This window comes from Aedes albopictus, chromosome 1 (genome assembly GCF_035046485.1).
Source record: "Aedes albopictus strain Foshan chromosome 1, AalbF5, whole genome shotgun sequence".
NCBI lineage: Eukaryota > Metazoa > Arthropoda > Insecta > Diptera > Culicidae > Aedes > Aedes albopictus.
The window spans coordinates 23,428,370-23,449,711 of NC_085136.1; the positions used below are offsets into that span (position 1 = coordinate 23,428,370).

The window sequence follows — 21,342 nt, forward strand, 5'->3', positions numbered from 1 at the left end:
CAAATCCCTGTGTAACACACCTGTGACACTCCAAACCCCCCAAAAACGTCTCCGTAACACCTCTGAAATCCACTTTCTAAAAATTTCTGAAATGCTTCCGAAATCCTCTAACAGTTTCTAGGTCCACATCCCAAAGACCCTCTGTAACGCCTCTTAAACCTCCTGGAACGCCTCAGAGACCACCTGGAGCTCTTGGGAACCCAAGCTCAAATCAAATGGATATTGAACAGTCAATTATATAAATTCTGTAAAGTGAATCCGGAGCAGTAAGGAACTGTCATTCACAAACACTCTTAGCACATTCTCTCGGTGGTAGTTTCACATACAATGTTATTTGCTAGGTTAGTTGATAAAATCCTAGGGCTAAAAATTAACAAAAAAAAAAGGTGTATCATCCCAAGTGTCCAATCTTCTAACTTCCAAATGGTTTCCCTAGAGGTGGTGTTCTACATACATTCTTGGACAGTTTCTTCCCTACATCCATTCAAAAATCCCCCATTAAGGTCTTGCATTTCCTCCCCACAAAGTGGCAGCAAACTTCCGCGCAGAACACCACAAAGCTCCCACCGAGGGCGATGGCCCACAACTGAAACGCTCCCAACAGCTGCCGAACGGTCAACTGCTTCTGCACGTCCGTAGGCTCCGGAACTACACCGTATTTGTCGTCCACGTAGCGGTTAACCCACGCCCGCACAATGCCGTGTGGAGCCAACTCCAGCAGGGCGTCGTCGAAGGGCTTCGTCAGGCAGGAGTTCAACCGCAGCCCGATGCTGATCGCGTAGTTGTACAGCCGTTCCTTCAACATCCGCAGGTACTGGCCGTCGGCGAAATGAGCGTTGTCATACAGAACCTTTTCGTAGTTGGAGATCCGTGCACCGCGGATCTGTGCCCGGCGAATGGCGTCGTCGTTGTGCTGAATTTCCGCGTTCGGGATGATCTGGATTTGGCGCTGCAGTTCCGGTAGGTTGTTGAACACGTACACTTCGCTGGGTATCAGGTAGATCGGGTAACGACCGTCCATGAGCTGCTTCAGGGTTGTGATCGTCGAATGGTTCGTAGAGAGCTGAAGAAAATTGAACAGGGCTTGTTGGTAGACTGTTCGGGTGATCATGCCGTACATCAACCATAGGGTCAACAGGAAACGAGCAAAGTTGCGTGTTGGTAGTACGCGAAGCGATCCTCCGAAGAGAATGTTCAGGAGGTTCAAGCCAGGTGTTTGGGTGTTGTTTCCAAATACGAAGTTTTTGATTTTGGCTCTCATTTCGGTGATCGCGGCGATCACTAGGAATCCAGCGGCTAAACATCCCAGGAAAACGTACCAAAGGGTGTTGGTGAAGGGCAGCAGTAGTTTCTCGAAGGCTTCGTATTCTTCGCCGGCCGATACCACCACAACCAAGGTAGTGAAGTGATAGTTTTGCGTAAGTGACATGAACTTCATCCTTAGCTGGTTGTATCCGAAGAACCCTAGGGTGAAATTGGTCTCCCCATCGATGACCATCCTCATCGCCCCGGTAGCGGTTCCGTTCTCGAAGATCAATCCGAACCGTAGGCCGTGAGGAACCTCCACAGGCACAACAGAAAAGTTGAGCTTTGCTGAAATATGCCGCAACAATACGGCATCTACGCCGTCCATCCCAATGACGGCCCCGTGAGGTCCGTGGCGTAGACGCATGAAAGCGGAATACGTATACACCGCAGTAGTCAGTGGGCAACCGTGGAAGTCGTTCAACTTCGGAGGAAAATGTGACCTAGACTTGAGGAAATGCCCATCCCGGAAGGTGTTCCACGTCACCGATTTGACCTTTTCGCAAGAACCAGGACTGAATGGGAAGTAGGTATACATGCGGACTTCCTCGTAATCCAGACTACCGAAGAGCACGTTCACGTTCACTACGTAGTACTGCCACATCAGTTGTAGAATACGCTCGGCAACGAACCCTTCGTCGGCATCCTCATTCTCATTCATCACGATGATAACGTACTGCCCGGCGAAGTTGTACTGCTTGGGCCGTATGGTGGCGTGAAGTTCTTCGAAGGCTTGCAGTCCGTCGACGAGGAACACGTTGGTCACCCTGGGTCGACGAGTTTTCACAAATTCGTGGTAGATCAGCTGCACCACAACGTTCTCGCTTTCCAACGACTGCAGGACCTGGTCTATGAGGTTCGGGAGTAGTTGGACGGGTTGTCCGCTGGACAGCTCCCAAGATACGCAAACCGTGTAGGGAACAGTGTCTTCAAAGTCTGATCCGATGAAGATGGCTGTGGCGGCTTGAACTAGCAGCTGTAGTGTTGGATGAACAACCGGCAGAGGTCCCAAGTGATATCCGTAAACTGCTGTCATCTGAAGGCACAGTAATGTTAGTAACATTTTGGGGGGAAATTCGTAAAATGGTACCTCTGGCATCCTTTTATAGATGTAAACAGTATTGCGGACCAACAAAGAACCATTTGTACTGAATATACAGTTGCATCAATCAAACCGTATATCAGTTCAGAACCGCAAAGGTCATTTATAATTCCAGAGTATGAACAGAAGGCGTGTCAGAAGTGATAATTGCAATTTTAGTGCCCAATAAATTTACCACGCGACTGCGGCATTCAGCCAGTTTCATCATCATGATATTCGTGTTTACATTGAGTGCTTTGGCTTACGGATGTGCAATCTTTCCATCCACAAGGTCGTCAACGATTCTGCTAACGAAAGCAACGGCTGAAGTTCTGCTGGACAGTTTTGCGAAAACTGTGGACACCCTTTTCGTGACCGTTCTGCTGAAGAGCAAAGAGTTGAATCCCATTGGTGAAATACTGACCCATGTCGATGAACCACTGCCAGTGGCCATCCAATCGGTTCCACAGAGAACGTCACTAGTTTTCAAACAACGGTACAACCTAGTTCTGTTGGACTCCTGGATGTCGATCGGACGTTTGCAGTCGTTTCTCAATTCGAAACAGTTCGACTCCACCGGATTGTATCTAATGGTCGTAACTTCCCTAGGACTAGACTGCACCAGTTTGGCCGATGCTCTCTTAGAGATGACAAGTAACCGATTCATCTATGACGTGGATGTTCTGTGTCTACAGGACGGATCAGTCATTATGACAACGTACTTTCCCTACGGACGTCCCGATCATCCCATTTGTCATATCGCTAGGTGGAATACGTACGACCTTCAAGGCTTCACCCATGATAGACCTCACTACCCGCAGAAGTTGCAGAACTTCTATGGATCGCCACTACGGGTCGCGCTTTTCGATTCAGCGCCGTTCATGATACTGATTCGGGACTCGAACAACCGACCCATAGACTATGCAGGAATCGACGGTCATCTGCTGAAGAAGATTTCCGATGATCTTAACATAACCATAGAACCCGTCGTACCACCACGAGATGAAAAGTGGGGAATCCTTGAACCTGATGGCACCGCTACCGGGTCGATGGGAATGGTTATAAACGGAACCGTGAATATGACCTTGAGCTTCTTCGGAAACAATCCTTTGAGGCAGAAGTTCATGTCGTCATCGATGAGCTATTACCAAAGCTCCCTTGTCCTGATCGTCTCCCCGGGTGCGGAGTATGGGACCTTCGAGAAACTGCTCCTCCCATTCCAGTTGACGCTCTGGATCGGGTTCATCATCGTGTTCATCAACGCTCTGATTATCATCGTAATTCTCCAGAACTTACCGCTTGTCGTTCAGCAGTTCGTGTTTGGCCGGGGCAACAGAATTCCGATGCTGAACTTCTACTTGGCAACTCTGGGATACCCTGTTGAACCACCGCCAAGTCGCAACTTTTCCCGTTTCCTTCTCTCGCTCTGGATCTTCGGCACCTTCATTCTCCGGACTGCCTATCAACAGGAAATGTTCGATTTCCTCCATCGGCCATTGAACCGCAGCACCGTGCGTGGATGGGATCAGTTCGTATCAGCGGGGTATCACATCTTCGCCGCTCCGACAGCGGAATATATCTTCGAATCTACCCATGAGAAAATCAGGAGTTCCATCCATGTCATCCGTGTCACTGACTACAACGCCGTAATGGAAGACATTCGCTACGGACGAATTCATGGAGCTCGTCTGAGCTATCCGGAATCCATCTTCTACCTGAACCAACAAGCCATGCTCGACGGAGGACCCTTCTACCAGCAGTTCAGCGAACGCCTGTACAGCTACTCGATCCACGTATTCTTTCGCAAGAACTCTCCGCTGGTGAAGAGCTTCGACGAGCACATCCAGCCTCTGGTGACGCATGGCTTCATACGGCATTGGGCCGACTCCATTCTGAACCGCAACTTGATTCGAGGCATTGAAGCCCGGGCTCGGCAGGCCCTCGTTGTTCAGCCCTTGACCACCAAAATGCTGGCCGGGGTGTTTGGCCTCTACGGGATTGGGCTTGCGTGCGCTGGGGTGGTGTTTGTGGCGGAAAATTCTCTGGCCAATTATAGGCAGTTGTAGATGAGTTGCTTACAATGTTTGCAGTTAATTAATGGCTTCTGCAATGATTCATTGTGAGGTCGTCTGTAGAAGGCTTCTGCACTGATTGCTGATTAAGCTCATTTGTGTATCTATGCGATAAGATCTTTCGGGGTCGTGTGTGAATTATGATGACTAAATGTTTAAACGATTAGGTATTAGCTACTATCTAAATTGACTATTTGGTATTGATGTGATATACATGAATAATGTAGTACGTGGCAACACCCTATATGCCAATAAATCAGTTCTAGTTCACCTAATTATTACTTAGCTCCATGAAGCCGTTGCCGACATTTAATTCTACTTCTTTTGCTGGTACATTGCGTATTGGGTCATAACACAGACGGAGGTCACGGGAAGCTTCTGTTTGAACTGCTCTTTAGAATCCAGAGGGACTCCTTACCTCCAGGGAGATTCCTCACCGGAGTCCAGACGTACTCTTCTTTGAAGTTCAGGTGAACTCATATCCGCAGTCCAGACGAACTTATTTCCAGAGTCTAGCCGACAAAACATCCACTTCGAATTCAGGAAAACTCCTCTACGGAGTTCAGTAGCACTGCTCTACAGAGTTCAGGCGAACTCTCACCGGATACCCGGTGTACTCCTTTCCAGATTTCAGGTGGATTCGTCTCTGAAGTCCAGAAGAATTTCTCGCCGGAGTCCAGGCGGATTTCCCACCGGAGTCCAGATGGACTCATCTACGGAGCTGAGGCGGGCTCCTCTGCGGAGCCGAGATGGACTCCTCTCCGAGATCCAGGCGGACTCCTTTCCGGAATCCAGGAGTACTTCTTTCGGGAGTCCAGATGAACTCGTCTCCGGGGATTGGGCGCACTTCTCTCCGGGGATAGGGCGGACTCCTCTCATGAGTCCAGGCGGACTCCTTTTCGGAATCGAGGCGGACTCCTTTCCGGAAACCAGGCGGACTCCTCTCCTGAATCCAGGTGGGCTTCTTTCCGGAGTCCAGAAGAACTCCTCTGCGGAGTCCAGATGGAATCCTCTCCGGAGTCCAGACGAACTCCTCTCCGGGGATTGGGCGGACTCCTGTCTGGAGTTCAGGCGGATTCCTCTCCGGAGTCCAAGTGGACCCCTCTCCGTAGTTCAGGTGGACTGCTCTCCGGTGTCCAGGAGGATTACTCTCCGGAGTCCAGGTGGTCTTCTCTCCAGAGTCTAGAAGGGCTACTCTCCGGTCCAGGTGGATTCTTCTCCGTAGTCCAGGCGGACTCCTCTCCGGATTCCAGGCGACCTCCTCTTCGGAGTCCAGGTGGACTACTCTTCAAAGTCCAGGTTGCCTCTTCTCCGGAGTCCAGGTAGATTCCTTTCCGGAGTTCTGGTGGATTCTTCTCCATTGTCCAGGCGGACTCCTCTCCGGAGTCCAGGTGGACTAATCCCCGAAGTCCAGGCGGATTTCTCTCCGTAGCTCAGGCGGACTCCTCTCCGGAGTCCAGGTGGACTCCTCTCTGGAGTTCAGGCCTCCGGAGTCCAGGTGGACTCCTCTCCGGAGTCCAGGCGGACTCCTCTCCGGAGTCCAGGCGGACTCCTCTCCGGAGTCCAGGCGGACTCCTCTCCGGAGTCCAGGCGGACTCCTCTCCGGAGTCCAGGCGGACTCCTCTCCGGAGTCCAGGCGGACTCCTCTCCGGAGTCCAGGCGGACTCCTCTCCGGAGTCCAGGCGGACTCCTCTCCGGAGTCCAGGCGGACTCCTCTCCGGAGTCCAGGCGGACTCCTCTCCGGAGTCTAGGCGGAATCCTCTCCGGAGTCCAGGTAGACTCCTCTCTGGAGTCCAGGTGGACTCCTCTTCGGTGTTCAGGTGGACTCCTCTCCGGAGTCCAGGCGGACTTCTCTCGGGAGTCCAGGCCGACTTCTCTCTGGAGTCCAGGCGGACTTCTCTCTGGAGTCCAGGCGGACTTCTCTCTGGAGTCCAGGTGGACTTCTCCCTGGAATCCAGGCGGACTTCTCTCCGGAGTCTAGGCGGACTCCTCTCCAGAGTCCAAGAGGACTCCTCTCCGGATTCCAAGAGGGCTCCTCTCCGGAGTCCAGGTTGATTCCTCTTCGGAATCCAGGTAGACTCCTCTACGAAGTCCAGATGGACTCACCTCCGGAGTCCAGGCGGACTCCTCTCCGGAGTCCAGGCGGACTCCTCTCCGGAGTCCAGGCGGACTCCTCTCCGGAGTCCAGGCGGACTCCTCTCCGGAGTCTAGGCGGAATCCTCTCCGGAGTCCAGACGGACTCCTCTCCGGAGTCCAGGCGGACTCCTCTCCGGAGTCCAGACGGACTCCTCTCCGGAGTCCAGGCGGACTCCTCTCCGGAGTCCAGGCGGACTCCTCTCCGGAGTCCAGGCGGACTCCTCTCCTCTTCAGCGGTCATGAGGTGAACCTCACTGTACAGTTCAGATAAACGTCATCGCGTTTTTCGTGTGAAAATCACTGTGGTATTCAGCAGAACTCCTCTGCAGGACCCAGATAGACTCTACTCAATAAAGGGAGCATTGATTCCTCGAGAGCCAATCTACTATAGAATGAACATTTTAAGTAAGACCTTCTCCGGAGTCCAGGTGGACTCCTCTTCGGAGTCCAGGCGGACTCCTCTTCGGAATCCACGCGGACTACTCTCCGGAGTCCAGGCGGATACTTCTCAGAAGTCCAGGAGGGCTTCTCTCCGGAGTTCAGGTGGATTCTTCTCCGTAGTCCAGGCGGACTTCTCTACGGAGTCCAGGTGGACTCCTCTTCGGAATCCAGGTGGACTCCTCTTCCGAATCCAGGTAGACTCTTCTTCGGAATCCAGGTGGACTCCTCTCCGGAGTTCAGGTGGACTCCTCTCTGACGTCCAAGTCGACTGCTCTCCGAAGTTCACGTCGACTTCTCTCCGGAATCTAGGTGGACTCCTGGTCATTTCAAAGTAAGACCTTCTATACATACAATGTTCGCTCATTATCAAAATACCTACTATATCATTTCATAAATATCGTGAATCATAGCGTGACCATCTTAATCAGCAATCTTTTTCTTAATTGACAAAAACTTCTATCGACAACCATTAGTCGCAACGCCATAAAACTGCCATTTCGTAGCGACACCTCTCCATTCAAAAGTAGTCCATCATCAATCATGTGGCACTCGTTCGTTGTTCTCTCCATCCTTCTACCCACGTTCCATGCGTTCAACTGGACAGTCTCCCTTTCCCCCAAGTCGTCTCCGCTAGTAGGGGCCACGGTCGCCATAGTTGAGAGTTTTTTCGTACCCGTTTGCAGTCAGCTGTACATCCGACGCCGGGCTTCCAACAAACGAAATGCCCGCTTTCAGTACGACCTCATCGAAGCAATACTCCCGCAAATCGAGCCCCAAATCCGCGTACAGCTGGAAACCATCCAGGCTCGAATGCTGAATCACTCCAGAGCCCACAACGTCTTCTTCGTGGATGACTACGAGGCCTTCGGCGAAATCAGCGACAGGATGCGGGTCCAAACCTACGACTACAGTGGCTACTTCTTGATCATTGTAACGGATTCGACGCGGGACAACTTCAACACCGTTCAGCAGATTATGGACGACCTGTGGTCCCATTACGTCATCAACGTAGCCGTACTGTTAAGCTACGACGATTCGCCCGAGGATGCCTTCTACTATACGTACTTTCCGTTTAGCACGACTTACTGTGAGGAAGTGCACCCGTGGCTGTGGAAGATCTTCAGCAAGGGTCGATTTGTGGATCCACAGCGGGCGTTCTACCCCAGAAAGTTGATGAATTTCTACGGCTGTCCGCTGAAGATGGTGACATTCGACATCCCTCCGTTCTTGATGTTGGATCCAGGGTTCGACGGAACGGTGTCTGGCTTGAACGGAATTGACGGAATTCTGACTAGGGTGCTGAGCCAGCTGTTGAACTTCAGCTTGAGCATTGAACTTATGGAACCTCCGGAATGGGGCATAACGGACAAGCTTGGAAGCTGCACGGGAGCCTCCCGACTCGTACGACAACGGATGGTGAACTTTACTGTAGGATTCTGGTCGATGACTTACCGCAGGAATCGCTACATGGGTCACACCTCCGCCTACTACACCTCCCTGGTAACTACCGTGGTTCCTCCAGGTCATGCCTATACCTCAATTGAACACTTGCTTCTACCATACAAGCTTGATTCGTGGTCCTGTATTAGTACGATTATCCTGATTGCAGTTCTGGTGATCATCGTTGTCAAATGTCATGGACGCATTATGCAACACTTTGTATTCGGGCGCTCCATAACAGCACCCTTGCTGAATACGTTCAACATCTTCTTCGGCGGTTCGCTACCTCGGTTACCGCACCGGAACTTTTCCCGAACTCTGCTGACGTTTTGGCTGCTCTACAGTATCATAATACGAACCTGCTATGTCGGCTCCCTCTTCAAGTTCCTTCAACTGCAGCCGAACAAAACCGTACCGAAGATCATCCCGGAATACATGGCGGCTGGCTACCACATACGGATGGCTCGCAACTACAGTTATATCTTCGAAGCGTTCCCCAGGGTTTACAAAAGGCTCCAACAATCGAACCTCACCAATTTCCTGGCACGGGAAATCGACGAACTCCAGCAACCCACCACGCGGTACATCGTGCTCGCTCCGACGGAAGCCATCGCCTATCTCAATCGACAACTCACCAAGCAGGGGAAACTCCTCCGGGTAAGCGGTGATCGAGTCTACACGTCGAAGTTGACAATCTACAGCCAGCGCTCGTCACCGGTACTGCAGCCGTTCAACTACATCCTCGGCCTGATCAGCACGGCCGGCCTGATCGACCAGTGGGCTTCGGGCTTTTCGTTGCCCATATTTCTGAAGGTGTCCAGCGAAGTCAACGGTCCACGGCAGTTGACCGTGCGGCAGCTGATGGGCTGTTTGGAGCTGCTTGCGTTTGGATTGACCGTGAGTGGTCTGGTGTTGCTCGTTGAGTGCTTGGTGGATCGGTGGAGCCGGAAGAAGAAGCACCGTGTTCGTAGATGCCGTCGACGGGTTCGGTTTGCTCATTGAGGTGTGGCTTGCAGTCTTGAACTAAAGATAATTGTGTGATTGTAGTATCGATGTATTTTGAAAATTTTAAAAGAACTTTGATTGTTTTACATGCGTAACTTAAAATGTGTTTTTTTGTTGTTGTTTCAACAACTCGGACTTCGGATAGGCGTCCGCCTGGGCTCCGGTGAGGTGTCCGTGCAGACTCTGAAGAGGAGTTCGCTTGGACTTCGCAGAGGCATCCACGTGGACTTCGAAGAGGTGTCTGCCTGGATTCTAAGGAGAAGTTCACCTGGACGATGGAGTGGAGTCTGCGTGAACTTCGGAAAGGAATCCGCTTAGACTGCGGAGATAAGTCAGGTTTGACTCTGGTGACGAGTTTGCAGTACTTCGGAGAGGAGTCCACCTAGAGTGCGAGAGGAATTCGCCTGAACTCCGGAGTCCGCTTGGATTCTTGATGAGTCCGCCTGGACTCCAGGGATGAGTCCGCTTGAACTCCAAAGAGGAGTCCACTTGGAGTGCGGAGATGTATCCGCCTGGAATCCGAACAGTTGTCCTTTAGGATTTCGGGAGGAGTCTGGCTGAACTCCGACGAGGAGTCCACCTGAACTCCGACGAGGAATCCACTTGAACTCTGGAGAGGAGTTCGCTCGAACTTCGAGAATGAGTCCGTCTAGTCTTGGGAGTGGAGTCCGCCTAGAACCCGGTGAGATGTCTGCCTAGATTCCACAGAGCAGTCCATCTGGTCTCCGGAGAGGCTAACGTCTGGACTCCGGCTAGAATTACTTCTGGGCTCCACAGAGAAGTCGATCTGGATTCAGGGGAGAAGGTCGCCTGGATTCCAGAGCGCAGTCTACCTGGACACCGTGGAGAAGTATGCCTGAGCTCCGCAGAGAAGTTCGCCTAGACTTCGAAGGAGAGTCCGCCTGGATTCCGTAAAGGAGTCCACCTAGATTATGGAGAGGAGTCCGCCTGGACTCTGGAGAAGATTCCGCTTTAACCCCTGAAAGGAGTCCGCCTGGACTCCGTAAAGGTGTCCGCCAGGTCTTCAGAGAAGAGCCCGGACTCTGAGGAGGAGTTTGTGTGGAGTCCTAAATAGTGGTTCGCCTGGACTCTGGAGCGCAGTCCACCTGGACTTCTTAGAGGCTGCCGTCTGGACTTCGGAGAAGAATCCGGCTCGGAATCCACCTGGACTCCGAAGAGGAGTTCGCTGGAGTCCACCTGGAGTGCGTAGAGTAATCCACCTGGACTCCGGAGAGGTGTCCACCAGTACTTCGGAGAGGAGTCCGCCTGGTCTCCGAAGAAAAGTCCACCTGTACTCTGAGGAGAAGTCCGCCTGGTCTCCGGAGAGGAGTCCACCAGGATTCTGGAGAGGAGTTCGCCTGAATTTTGAAGTAGAGTTCGCTTGGACTATGGTGAGGAGTCCACCTGAACTCCGAGGAGGAGTCTGCCTGTTCTCCGAAGAGGAATCCGCCGGGACTCCTGTGGAAAGTCCGCCTAGATTCAACAGAGGAGTTTGCCTAGACTCCGAGGAGTAGTTCGCCTGGACTCCGGGAGAGCAGTTCACCTGGACTCCGGGGAGGATTCCGCCTGGTATCTACAGTGAAGTCGATTGGATTCTGGGGAGGAGTTTGCCTGGACTCCAGAAAGGAGTCCGCTTGGACACCGTGGAGGAGTCTGCTTGAGCTCTGTAGAGGAATCTGCCTGGGCTCTGGAGAGCAGTACGCCTGAACTCCGGAGAGGAGTCCGCCTGAACCCCGCAGAGAATTCCGCCTGGTGTCCACCAGGACTTCGGAGAGGAGTCCGCCTGGACTCCGAGGAGTTGTTTGTGTGGACTCCAGAGAGTAGTTCGCTGGACTCCGGAGAGTCCGTTGGACTCCGGAGAGTCCGCTGGACTCCGGAAAGCAGTCCACCTGGACTCACGAGGGGCTACCGTAAGTGACTTTCAGAGAGGAGCTCGTCCGGACTCCGGAGAGCCTACCGTCTAGGGAAAATTTCGCCTGGATTCCGTTAAGGACTCCGATGAAGAGTTCGCTGGAGTCCAGTGAGCGGAATCTGGACTCCAGCGTGAAATTCACATGGACTCATCCTCGTCTGGCAACGCAATACTTTTTCAAACAAATCCGCACATACGACGGGTTGTGTATAGACTTTGTATTTCTATTCTTAGATTTATGGAATTAGTCGAAATAAATATTGCAGAGCTATTCAAATGCCTTCGTTTTTCTGTAATAATGCTCGCTTCAATTGAAGTTCGGACAAAACAAAACACATTGATTACTAATTACCATCCTATAGTTCGACGTCACCATAAAAAAATCTCGCATCATCAATGTCCCCTCAATCGCCAAGTTACAACGATGCGGCCAACAATTGCCCTACTACTCACATCAATCCCAGCGCTACTCGGAGCGCCCAACTTCTTCCTCACCCCGTCGTCCCCCGAACCTTCCGTAGCGGCGCAATCGATCGCCTGGATACTGCGGCGTCACTTCAGCCATTCGCACGAAGCCATCCTGATCAACCCGGTGTTCAACGGGACGCTCAGCGGCCTACGGCAGGGTGACCTCCTCGGCGATGTGATACGTCTGATCGATGCCCGGCTAGTCGTGCGGTTCTACTACCCGCGGAAGGACTTTGTGCGGCCCCGGTTCATGAACGTGTTCGTCGTCGATGGGTACGGAAGCTTCCGGAGGATCTACGCTCTGATGCACTACGAGAAGTTCGACTCGTCCAGGTTCTATCTGGTGGTGGTGGCCGGGGTGGTGTACGAGGACTCCCGGGAACTGGTGCGGAAGATTTTGGAGGACATGTGGGCGTTGGATATTGTGAACGTCAACGTGGTGGTTTGTGGTGGACAGGGATTTGGCGAAGTGCTGATCTATTCTACGTTTCCGTAAACGAGGGATCATTGCGGGCAGGTTGAGCCGGTTTTGTGGCTTAACGTATCTGGAGGTGTCGGTGAGCTGGAACATGTGGATCTGTATCCGGACAGGATGCGAGACTTCTTCGGGTGTGCGTTGATCGGAGGCACACACGAAGCGAAGCCCTACACGATCATTCCAAAGTTGATGAATTCTGCGGAGATAGTGGTCAGCGGGTTCGAAGGAGATTTGGTGGACATGTTGGCGGCGAAGTTGAACTTTTCCGTGCGGTACGAGATTTCTGCGGAGGCTTGGGGTTTCGCACGCGAGAGGGGCAACAGTACAGGGTTGATGAAAATGATCCAGGAAGAAGAGGTCGACTTCGGAGTGGGTTGTATGGCGTTTGCGTATGATCGTCACAAGTATCTGAAGCCAGGGATAGCGCACTACACGAGTAAGGTTCTGTTTGCAGTACCGTCAGGTCGACCTTTTTCAGCGTTCGAGAAGCTATTCAGACCGTTCAGTTCTAGTATATGGAGCTTGATATTGCTATATCTGGTAGCAGGAGCGATCGTCACCTGCATTCTACTGTGCAGCCCCAGAACGATACGGAACTTCATCTACGGATACGAAGTCGATTCGCCGTATTTGAACATGATGAACATCTTCTTCGGGGGAGCTTTGGAGCGGACTCCAAGTCGGAACTTCGCCCGAACGCTGTTGTTGCTGTGGATTCTATTCTGCTTCGTAATTCGAACCCTTTACCAGGGTTCACTCTATCAGTATCTGCAGCGGACGATGAACCACGACCCTCTGGAGTCCATGGACGACATTGATCGATCTGGCATTCGGTATTACATGATGGAAATCGGTCAGCGGTACTTTGTCACCATGCCGCGTGTTTTGGCCAGGTAAGTCTTGCTCAAAGGGCTCCAGTTGTTACCGTACTGCTGAAGTTCTTTTGCGTTTCAGAACGACCTACATACAACCGGGTAAGGACAGCCTAGGAAGCACAGTCGAGAAACTCGGTCGCCACCTGATCGACGGAGTTGTGTTGATTCCGCTGGACCACGCAGCCTACCACAACCGGATCTTCCCGAAGCAGGAGTTCGTCTACGTGGCCAAGGAGCATGTGGGAGTCTACCCGGTTGGGTTTTACTACCCGAAGAAGTCCCGCCTTACGAAGGTGTTCGACGATCAAATTCGGAACATTCAGAGTACGGGGCTGATCGACTTCTGGCTAAGGAGATATGGAGACTATGATTTCTTTCAGAAGCAGGAATCTGGCGGAGGTCCCAGGAAGCTGAGTAACAGCCACTTGGCCGGAGGATACCAAGTGTTCCTGGGCTGGTTGGCAGTGAGTTGTATCGTATTTGGGCTAGAGCTGTTGTCGGTACGATGTGCGTGGCTGAGGAGATTGTTCGAGGCGATAATGGAACAAGGCGGATGTGATTAATATAAGGCCTTTTGTTTAGTTGAATAAGCCATAGAGCATACATCTCCAATAAGTATAATTACATGTTACTGCTTAACAGTCAAAGGGACACAGGTAATCAAAAAGGAATTAGCCAAACCAGCTGTATTGTCAATTGATTCAGTCAGTATTCTATAAAAACGTCAAATCCCAAAAGCAAAGCCGCAGATACAAAAGACATCATGTTACTGAAAACACTTCTACTTCTATTTATTCGGTTATCTCAGACATCTCTTCAAATCGATCAACCCTCGAGGTCTTTAGTACAAACCACCGTCCACGTATTAAAACGCAGTTTTCAAGACCCTTTTGCAGCTTCGTGGATCGTCTGGGAAGGTTCAACGCCAACGGCAGAACTACGACTGGGAGACCTACTGGATACGATCATCTTAAGTTTGCGAGGATCCATTCCAGTACAACTCAATGTACAGGAAGCCGAAAATCAACGGAGACCTTGGGTCCGAAACGTCCTACTGGTCGATGGTTACGAAGCCTTCGCAAAGCTACGCTCCGGGTTGTCCCTGGAAAGTAATGATTTCTCCGGTAGATATTTGATCGTCATCAACTCCGCGATCGACGAACCATTCGTCCAGAAAGTGTTCGAAGATCTGTGGAAGATGCAGATCGCCAACGTTGTGTTGATTGGGATCGCTGCAAATGAGCCCCGGTTGTGGACGTATTTCCCATTCTCCGACGGAAACTGCCGACAGGCTCGTTTGACCCAGTTGAGCCCAGATGACGAACTATACCCGGATAAGATTGCCAGCTTCCATGGCTGTCAGCTGAAGGTTGGATCGTTTGAAACCCGCCCCTTCACGATCATGGATCGTTCAGTCGAAGGAGAGTTACGGATGACAGGATTTGAGGGAGATCTGCTGGATCTATTGAAGGCAAAGCTGGACTTCACCACTCAGATCTACGAACCGGAGAACGGCGAACAGTGGGGCTACGCTCTTCAGCAGAACAGTACCGGACTAGTTCGGATGATCCAGGAGGAAGAAGTTGATTTCGGAATTTCTTGTATGGGAATTTCTGTGGCCCGAAATGAAGTGTTGAAGGCTGGGATCGCTCACTATACGACGGCATTGGTCCTGGCTGTTCCCAAAGGCCGCCCTTACACTGCGCTGGAAAAGTTGTTCCACCCATTCCAGGTGGAAGTTTGGTGGTGTATCGCCACCGTATTACTGGGATCAACGATCGTCATTGCCAACGTTGAACGGGCCGACGAAGCCATTCGAAACTTTGTCTACGGTAGAGGAGTTCAAGCGCCATATCTAAACCTCATTCGGATATTCTTCTCCATCAGCATGCACAGACTCCCAACCAGGAACTTTGCCCGAACTCTTCTCTTCTACTGGATCTTCTTCTGTTTTGTGATCCAGTCCTTGTACCAGGGAGCGCTGTATCGTTACCTCCAGAAGGACTCCACGCTGCCTCCCTCGAAATCTATGGCGGAAATCGATCGCACCGACGCCCTGTACTACGTAGTGGAAAGTGCCGAACGCTACTACAGCTCGTTCCCGCATCGTTACCAGAGAGTTCACCACCTACCTCAAGAGAAGAACAACATCATCAATCGCCTCCGGTGGATGATGCACCATCTGGAGTCGACGGATGTCGTGATGGGCGCACTGGATCACATGGCTCACCATAACCATCTGTACCGCAGGAAGGGTGGCTTCATCGACGTCTGCCGGGAGTTCGTGTCGACCTACACGGTGGCCATCTACTACCCGAAAAGGTCAATGTTGACGCAGAGGTTCGACTGGGAGATCATGAGGATTCAGGCGTCGGGACTGATGAGCTACTACATCAACCGGTACGGAGACTACGACTTCTTCGGAAAGGTGAACGAAGCTTCGCAGCCGAAGAAGCTGAGCTGGGAACACTTGTCGGCGGTGTTCGAGATCTGTGGGGCTTTGCTGGGGCTGTGCGGAGTGGTATTTGCGGTGGAGGTCGTTTCGGATAGGTATCCGTCGGTAAGAAGGGTGTTTTGGAAAGTATGTTGCAGAAGAGAAATTGAAGACTTGGAGTTGTCACCTTAGAAGAACGCCAATTGTGAAATACAGGAATCTAATGAAACATTTTAAGAGTTCTCTGCAGTTTATAACAATGAAGTTGAGTAGTTTTGCATGCATCAACGGTACTTTGCTCACTGGTCTTCTCAGCATCGATCCTGAGACCCTGTCAGGGTGCTTTTGAAATAACTCGTCCGATTATCTGATGACTGTTTTCCTCTCAAGATTGCGCCAGAAATCCTCTCAGAATAGCTCCTGAGATCCTCTCTGGATTGCTACTGAAACCCTCTCATGATTGCTCCTGAGATCCTCTCAAGATTGTTCCTGAGATCCTCTCAGGATTGCTCCTGAGATCCTCTCTGGAATGCTACTGAGATCCTTTCAGGATTGCTCCTGAGATCCTCTCAGGATTGATCCTGAGATCCTCTCAGAATTGCTCCTGAGATCCTCTCAGAATTGCTCCTGAGATCCTCTCAGAATTGCTCCTGAGATCCTCTCAGGATTGCTCCTGAGATTCTCTTAGGATTGCTCCTGAGATTCTCTCAGGATTGCTCCTGAGATCCTCTCAAGATTGCTCCTGAGATCCTCTTAGGGAGGTCTCCTGAGATTCTTTTAGGATTGCTCCTGAGATTCTCTCAGGATTGTTACTGAGACTCTTAGTGTAGCTCCTGAGATCCTGCCAGGATTGCTCTTGAGATCTTCTTAGGATGGCCGCTGATATTCTCTCAGGATTGCTCCTGAAAACCTCTCAGGATTGCTCCTGAGATTCTCTCAGGATTGCTCCTGAGATCCTCTCAAGATTGTTCCTGAGATCCTCTCAGGATTGCTCCTGAGATCCTCTCTGGAATGCTACTGAGATCCTTTCAGGATTGCTTCTGAGATCCTCTCAGGATTGATCCTGAGATCCTCTCAGAATTGCTCCTGAGATCCTCTTAGGGAGGTCTCCTGAGATTCTTTTAGGATTGCTCCTGAGATTCTCTCAGGATTGTTACTGAGACTCTTAGTGCAGCTCCTGAGATCCTGCCAGGATTGCTCTTGAGATCTTCTCAGGATGGCCGCTGATATTCTCTCAGAATTGCTCCTGAGATCCTCTCAGGATTGCTCCTGAGATTCTCTTAGGATTTCTCCTGAGATTCTCTCAGGATTGCTCCTGAGATCCTCTCAAGATTGCTCCTGAGATCCTCTTAGGGAGGTCTCCTGAGATTCTTTTAGGATTGCTCCTGAGATTCTCTCAGGATTGTTACTGAGACTCTTAGTGCAGCTCCTGAGATCCTGCCAGGATTGCTCTTGAGATCTTCTCAGGATGGCCGCTGATATTCTCTCAGGATTGCTCCTGAAACCTCTCAGGATTGCTCCTGAGATTCTCTCAGGATTGCTCCTGAGATTCTCTCAGGATTGCTCCTGAGATTCTCTCAGGATTGCATCTGAGATTCTCTCAGGATTGCTCCTGAGATTCTCTCAGGATTGCTTCTGAGATTCTCTCAGAATTGCTCCAGAGATCCTCTCAGGATTGCTCCTGAGATTCTCTCAGGATTGCTCCTGAGATTCTCTCAGGATTGCTCCTGAGATCCTCTCAGGATGGCTCCTGAGATCCTCTCAGGATGGCTCCTGAGATCCTCTCAGGATGGCTCCTGAGATCCTCTCAGGATGGCTCCTGAGATCCTCTCAGGATGGCTCCTGAGATCCTCTCAGGATGGCTCCTGAGATCCTCTCAGGATTGCTCCTGAGATCCTCTCAGGATTGCTCCTGAGATCCTTTCAGGATGGCTCCTGAGATCCTCTCAGGATGGCTCCTGAGATCCTCTCAGGATTGCTCCTGAGATCCTCTCAGGATTGCTCCTGAGATCCTCTCAGGATTGCTCCTGAGATCCTCTCAGGATTGCTCCTGAGATCCTCTCAGAATTGCTTCTGAGATTCTCACAGGATTGCTCCTGAGATTCTCACAGGATTGCTCCTGAGATTCTCACAGGATTGCTCCTGAGATTCTCACAGGATTGCTCCTGAGATTCTCACAGGATTGCTCCTGAGATTCTCTCAGGATTGCTCCTGAGATTCTCTCAGGATTGCTTCTGAGATTCTCTTTCAGGATTGTTCCGAAGATCCTCTCTTCTTGAGATCCTTTCAGAATTGTTCCTGAGATCCTCTCAGGATTGCTCCTGAGATGCGCTCAGGATTGCTCCTGAGTTCCTCTCAGGATTGCTCCTGAGATTCTCACAGGATTGCTCCTGAGATTCTCTCAGGATTGCTCCTGAGATTCTCTCAGGATTGCTCCTGAGATTATCTCAGGATTGCTCCTGAGATTATCTCAGGATTGCTCCTGAGATTATCTCAGGATTGCTCCTGAGATTATCTCAGGATTGCTCCTGAGATTCTCTCAGGATTGCTCCTGAGATCCTCTCAGGATTGCTCCTGAGATCCTCTCAGGATTGCTCCTGAGATCGTCTCAGGATTGCTCCTGAGATCCTCTCAGGATTGCTCCTGAGATCCTCTCAGGATTGCTCTTGAGATCCTCTTAGGATTGCTCCTGAGATCCTCTCAGGATTGCGCTTGAAATCGTTTCAAGATTACTACTGAGATACTTTCAGGATTGGTACTGAGATCCTCTCAGGATTGCTCCTGAGTTCCTCTCAGAATTGCTCCTGAGATCCTCTCACGATTGCTCCAGAGACCCTCTCAGGATTGCTCCTGAGATCCTCTCAGGATTGCTCCTGAGATCCCCTCAGGATTGCTCCTGAGATCCTCTCAGGATTGCTCCTGAGATCCTCTCAAGATTGCTCCTGAGATTCTCTCAGGATGGCTCCTGAGAACCTCTCAGGATTGCTCCTAAGATTCTCTCAGGATTGCTTCTGAGATTCTCTTTCAGGATTGTTCCGAAGATCCTCTCTTCTTGAGATCCTTTCAGAATTGTTTCTGAGATCCTCTCAGGATTGCTCCTGAGATGCGCTCAGGATTGCTCCTGAGTTCCTCTCAGGATTGCTCCTGAGATCCTCTCAGGATTGCTCCTGAGATCCTCTCAAGATTGCTCCTGAGATCCTCTCAAGATAGCTCCTGAGATCCTCTCAGGATTACTCCTGAGATCCTCGCAGGATTACTCCTAAGATCCTCTCAGGATCACTCCTGAGATCCTCTCAGGATTACTCCTGAAATCCTCTCAGGATTACTCCTAGGAACCTCTCAGGATTACTTCTGAGAACCGCTCAGGATTACTCTTGAGAACCTCTCAGGATTGATTGTAAAATCCTCTCAAGGTTGTTGCTGAAATCCTTTCAAATTGTTCCTGAGATCCTTTAAAGATATCCTTTGGTAAATTACCAGGATTGCTCCTGAAACCTTTCCAGGATTGCTCATAAGATTTTCTCAAGATTACTTCTGAGATACTCTCAGGATTGCTTCGGAGGTCCTCAAAGAATTGGTGCTAAAATCCTCTTAAGATGCTCGTTTAGATCCTCTTAGAATCGCTCTCTATATTCGTTGCACTTAACAATGGTTGTAGTGACACACTTTTCGATTTTTGGAATGTCAACGTTATGAGTTTAAGTTTAACGTTGATCATGATTTTCAGATAACAGTTTGATTGACAGATGTTACTTACGAACTGTGAGCACCACATTAACTTCGATGACTGGTTACTTTGCGCATCGTATATAACACCTTCTTCCAAGCCGTTCGAGTACAGTTAACCTAAAATCCTTTTCATCATGAAGTTCCTACTTGTAATTCTAACACTAAACACAGTTACATCCACACCATCGACCTCACTCTTACCCACGGAAGAATCCTCAGTTGACGACTTCAGCGATGCTATCGTCGCAATCCTCAGACGCCATTTCGTTTCGAACCACTCGTCGACGATGGTGACTCAGTCGTCCAAGGTGAACGACCACACCGAAGCCGTCCAGTTGGATATCCTCGATCGCATACTGCTCCAAACATCGAACGAAATCGCCTACATCTTCAGCAATCCGGTCCGACCTCGACGTCCTCGGTTCTTCAACGTCCTCCTGTTCGACAGCTATTTGGCATTGCGAAGCATTCTCAGTCAGCTCCACCCGGACAAGTACGACTACTCGGGATACTATCTGCTGATCCTGACGGCACCTCGCCCGGTCTTCAGCAGAACCCTGCAGCAGATGTTCATCGATCTATGGGCGTACAACATCGTTAACGTGGTGTTGGTGACCTCCAATATGGAAGGTCATGACAGTGCCCAAGACATCGCACTCTTCACCTATTTTCCGTACGTAGAACACCATTGCGAACATGTCCACCCCGTATTGCTGCATCGTCTGGCTCCGTTCAGCAAGCTCGATCCATCCGTGGATTTGTTTCCGCCGAAGCTGTCCAACTTCCACGGATGTCCGATCCGTATCGCTGCCGTGGACTATCCACCGTACACGATGATCGAATCTGTGGGAGGTCGCCAACGGCTTCGTGGAATGGAAGGTGACATGCTGAACATGATCGCGACGCTGTTGAACTTCACGTACGAGATAGTGGAAATGACGGGCGACGATCACTGGGGGCAGGTCTTCGAGAACGGATCGTTCAGCGGAGCGGTCAAGCTGGTGGTCGAGGGCGCTGTCAACATGACGTCTGGATGTTTCTCGATGCGCGGCGAACGCATGTCGGTGATGAAGTCCAGCCTGAGCTACTACACCATCAAGATGATGTTCGCCGTTCCGCCTGGGAGGCCGTACACGGCATTCGAGAAGTTGTTCCGACCTTTTGGCGCGGTGACCTGGACGTTGGTGAGTTTGTACACGGCGATCGGCGCCGGGGTAATCTTCCTGCTGAAGTTCTACCCGTGGAGTGTGCGGAAGTTTGTCTACGGCCGTGGCACCGGAATGGCCTGCATGAATTTGATGAATGTCTTTTTCGGTGGAGCGATGAGTCGAACTCCGGGAAGGAATTTCGCACGAACTCTGCTGTTTCTGTGGTTGTTTCAGTGTTTTGTACTGCGATCTCTGTATCAGGGGTCCTTGTTTGAGTACCTTCAGCAGTCGAAGAACTTCAGCCACGTGAACTCGCTGAAGCGTATCGAGGCAGCAAAGATGCCGTACAGGATGTCGCGAGGAAACGTCATGTACGTCAAAGAGATTCCCAGTATTCTCAAGAGGTAACCTCACGGAACTCCACACATGTTTCAACGGTCTAACCCATTTCATCAACTTCCAGGACATCACTGATCCCAGATAACACCGAGCATCGTTTCGAAGTGTTCAGACAACAAAGCGTGGACTACCTACAGGTGGCCATGCTGACGTCTTTCGACCACCTGGCGGCCTACAACGAGAAGTTCTACAAACGGGGTATCGTCCACGTGGCCAACGATGTTCTAATAAGGTCGCCCATCTGTTTTTACTATCCGAAAAAGTCCTGTCTGGCTGGACGGTTCGACGAGGAAATCGGGAAGATTCAGCGATCCGGTTTGATCGAACACTGGCTGCACGGCTACATCGGATATCGGTTCTTCCGGAGAGCTAAGGCGCAGCACCACTCGCCGATGGTCCTGACGAATGAACACTTGTTGG

General features: G+C 51.0%; 5 protein-coding genes across 5 annotated transcripts; 4 read left to right on the forward strand and 1 right to left on the reverse strand.

Moving 5' to 3' along the window:
- Window positions 1–438: 438 nt before the first annotated feature.
- Window positions 439–2,368, reverse strand: LOC134288159 (uncharacterized). The gene has a single exon (XM_062852039.1). The coding sequence runs from the start codon at window positions 2,366–2,368 to the stop codon at window positions 485–487; it is 1,884 nt and encodes a 627-aa protein (XP_062708023.1). The 3' UTR covers window positions 439–484.
- A 248-nt stretch (window positions 2,369–2,616) lies between these two features.
- Window positions 2,617–4,605, forward strand: LOC134288160 (uncharacterized). Its single transcript, XM_062852042.1, has one exon. It carries the CDS (start codon window positions 2,617–2,619, stop codon window positions 4,450–4,452), a length of 1,836 nt encoding a protein of 611 aa, XP_062708026.1. The 3' UTR covers window positions 4,453–4,605.
- A 2,970-nt stretch (window positions 4,606–7,575) lies between these two features.
- Window positions 7,576–9,477, forward strand: LOC134288161 (uncharacterized). Its single transcript, XM_062852052.1, has one exon. It carries the CDS (start codon window positions 7,576–7,578, stop codon window positions 9,475–9,477), a length of 1,902 nt encoding a protein of 633 aa, XP_062708036.1.
- Window positions 9,478–11,816: 2,339 nt separating this feature from the next.
- On the forward strand, window positions 11,817–13,256 carry LOC134288162 (uncharacterized). Its single transcript, XM_062852059.1, has 2 exons — window positions 11,817–12,302; window positions 12,378–13,256. The coding sequence occupies exons 1-2, from the start codon at window positions 11,817–11,819 to the stop codon at window positions 13,233–13,235; spliced, it is 1,344 nt and encodes a 447-aa protein (XP_062708043.1). The 3' UTR covers window positions 13,236–13,256.
- A 49-nt stretch (window positions 13,257–13,305) lies between these two features.
- LOC134288163 (uncharacterized) lies at window positions 13,306–14,148 on the forward strand (the record flags this gene model as incomplete). The annotated part of the gene is made up of 1 exon (XM_062852062.1): window positions 13,306–14,148. A coding segment is annotated over one exon (471 nt), but the record flags the coding sequence as incomplete, so codon positions are not given.
- Window positions 14,149–21,342: the final 7,194 nt, after the last annotated feature.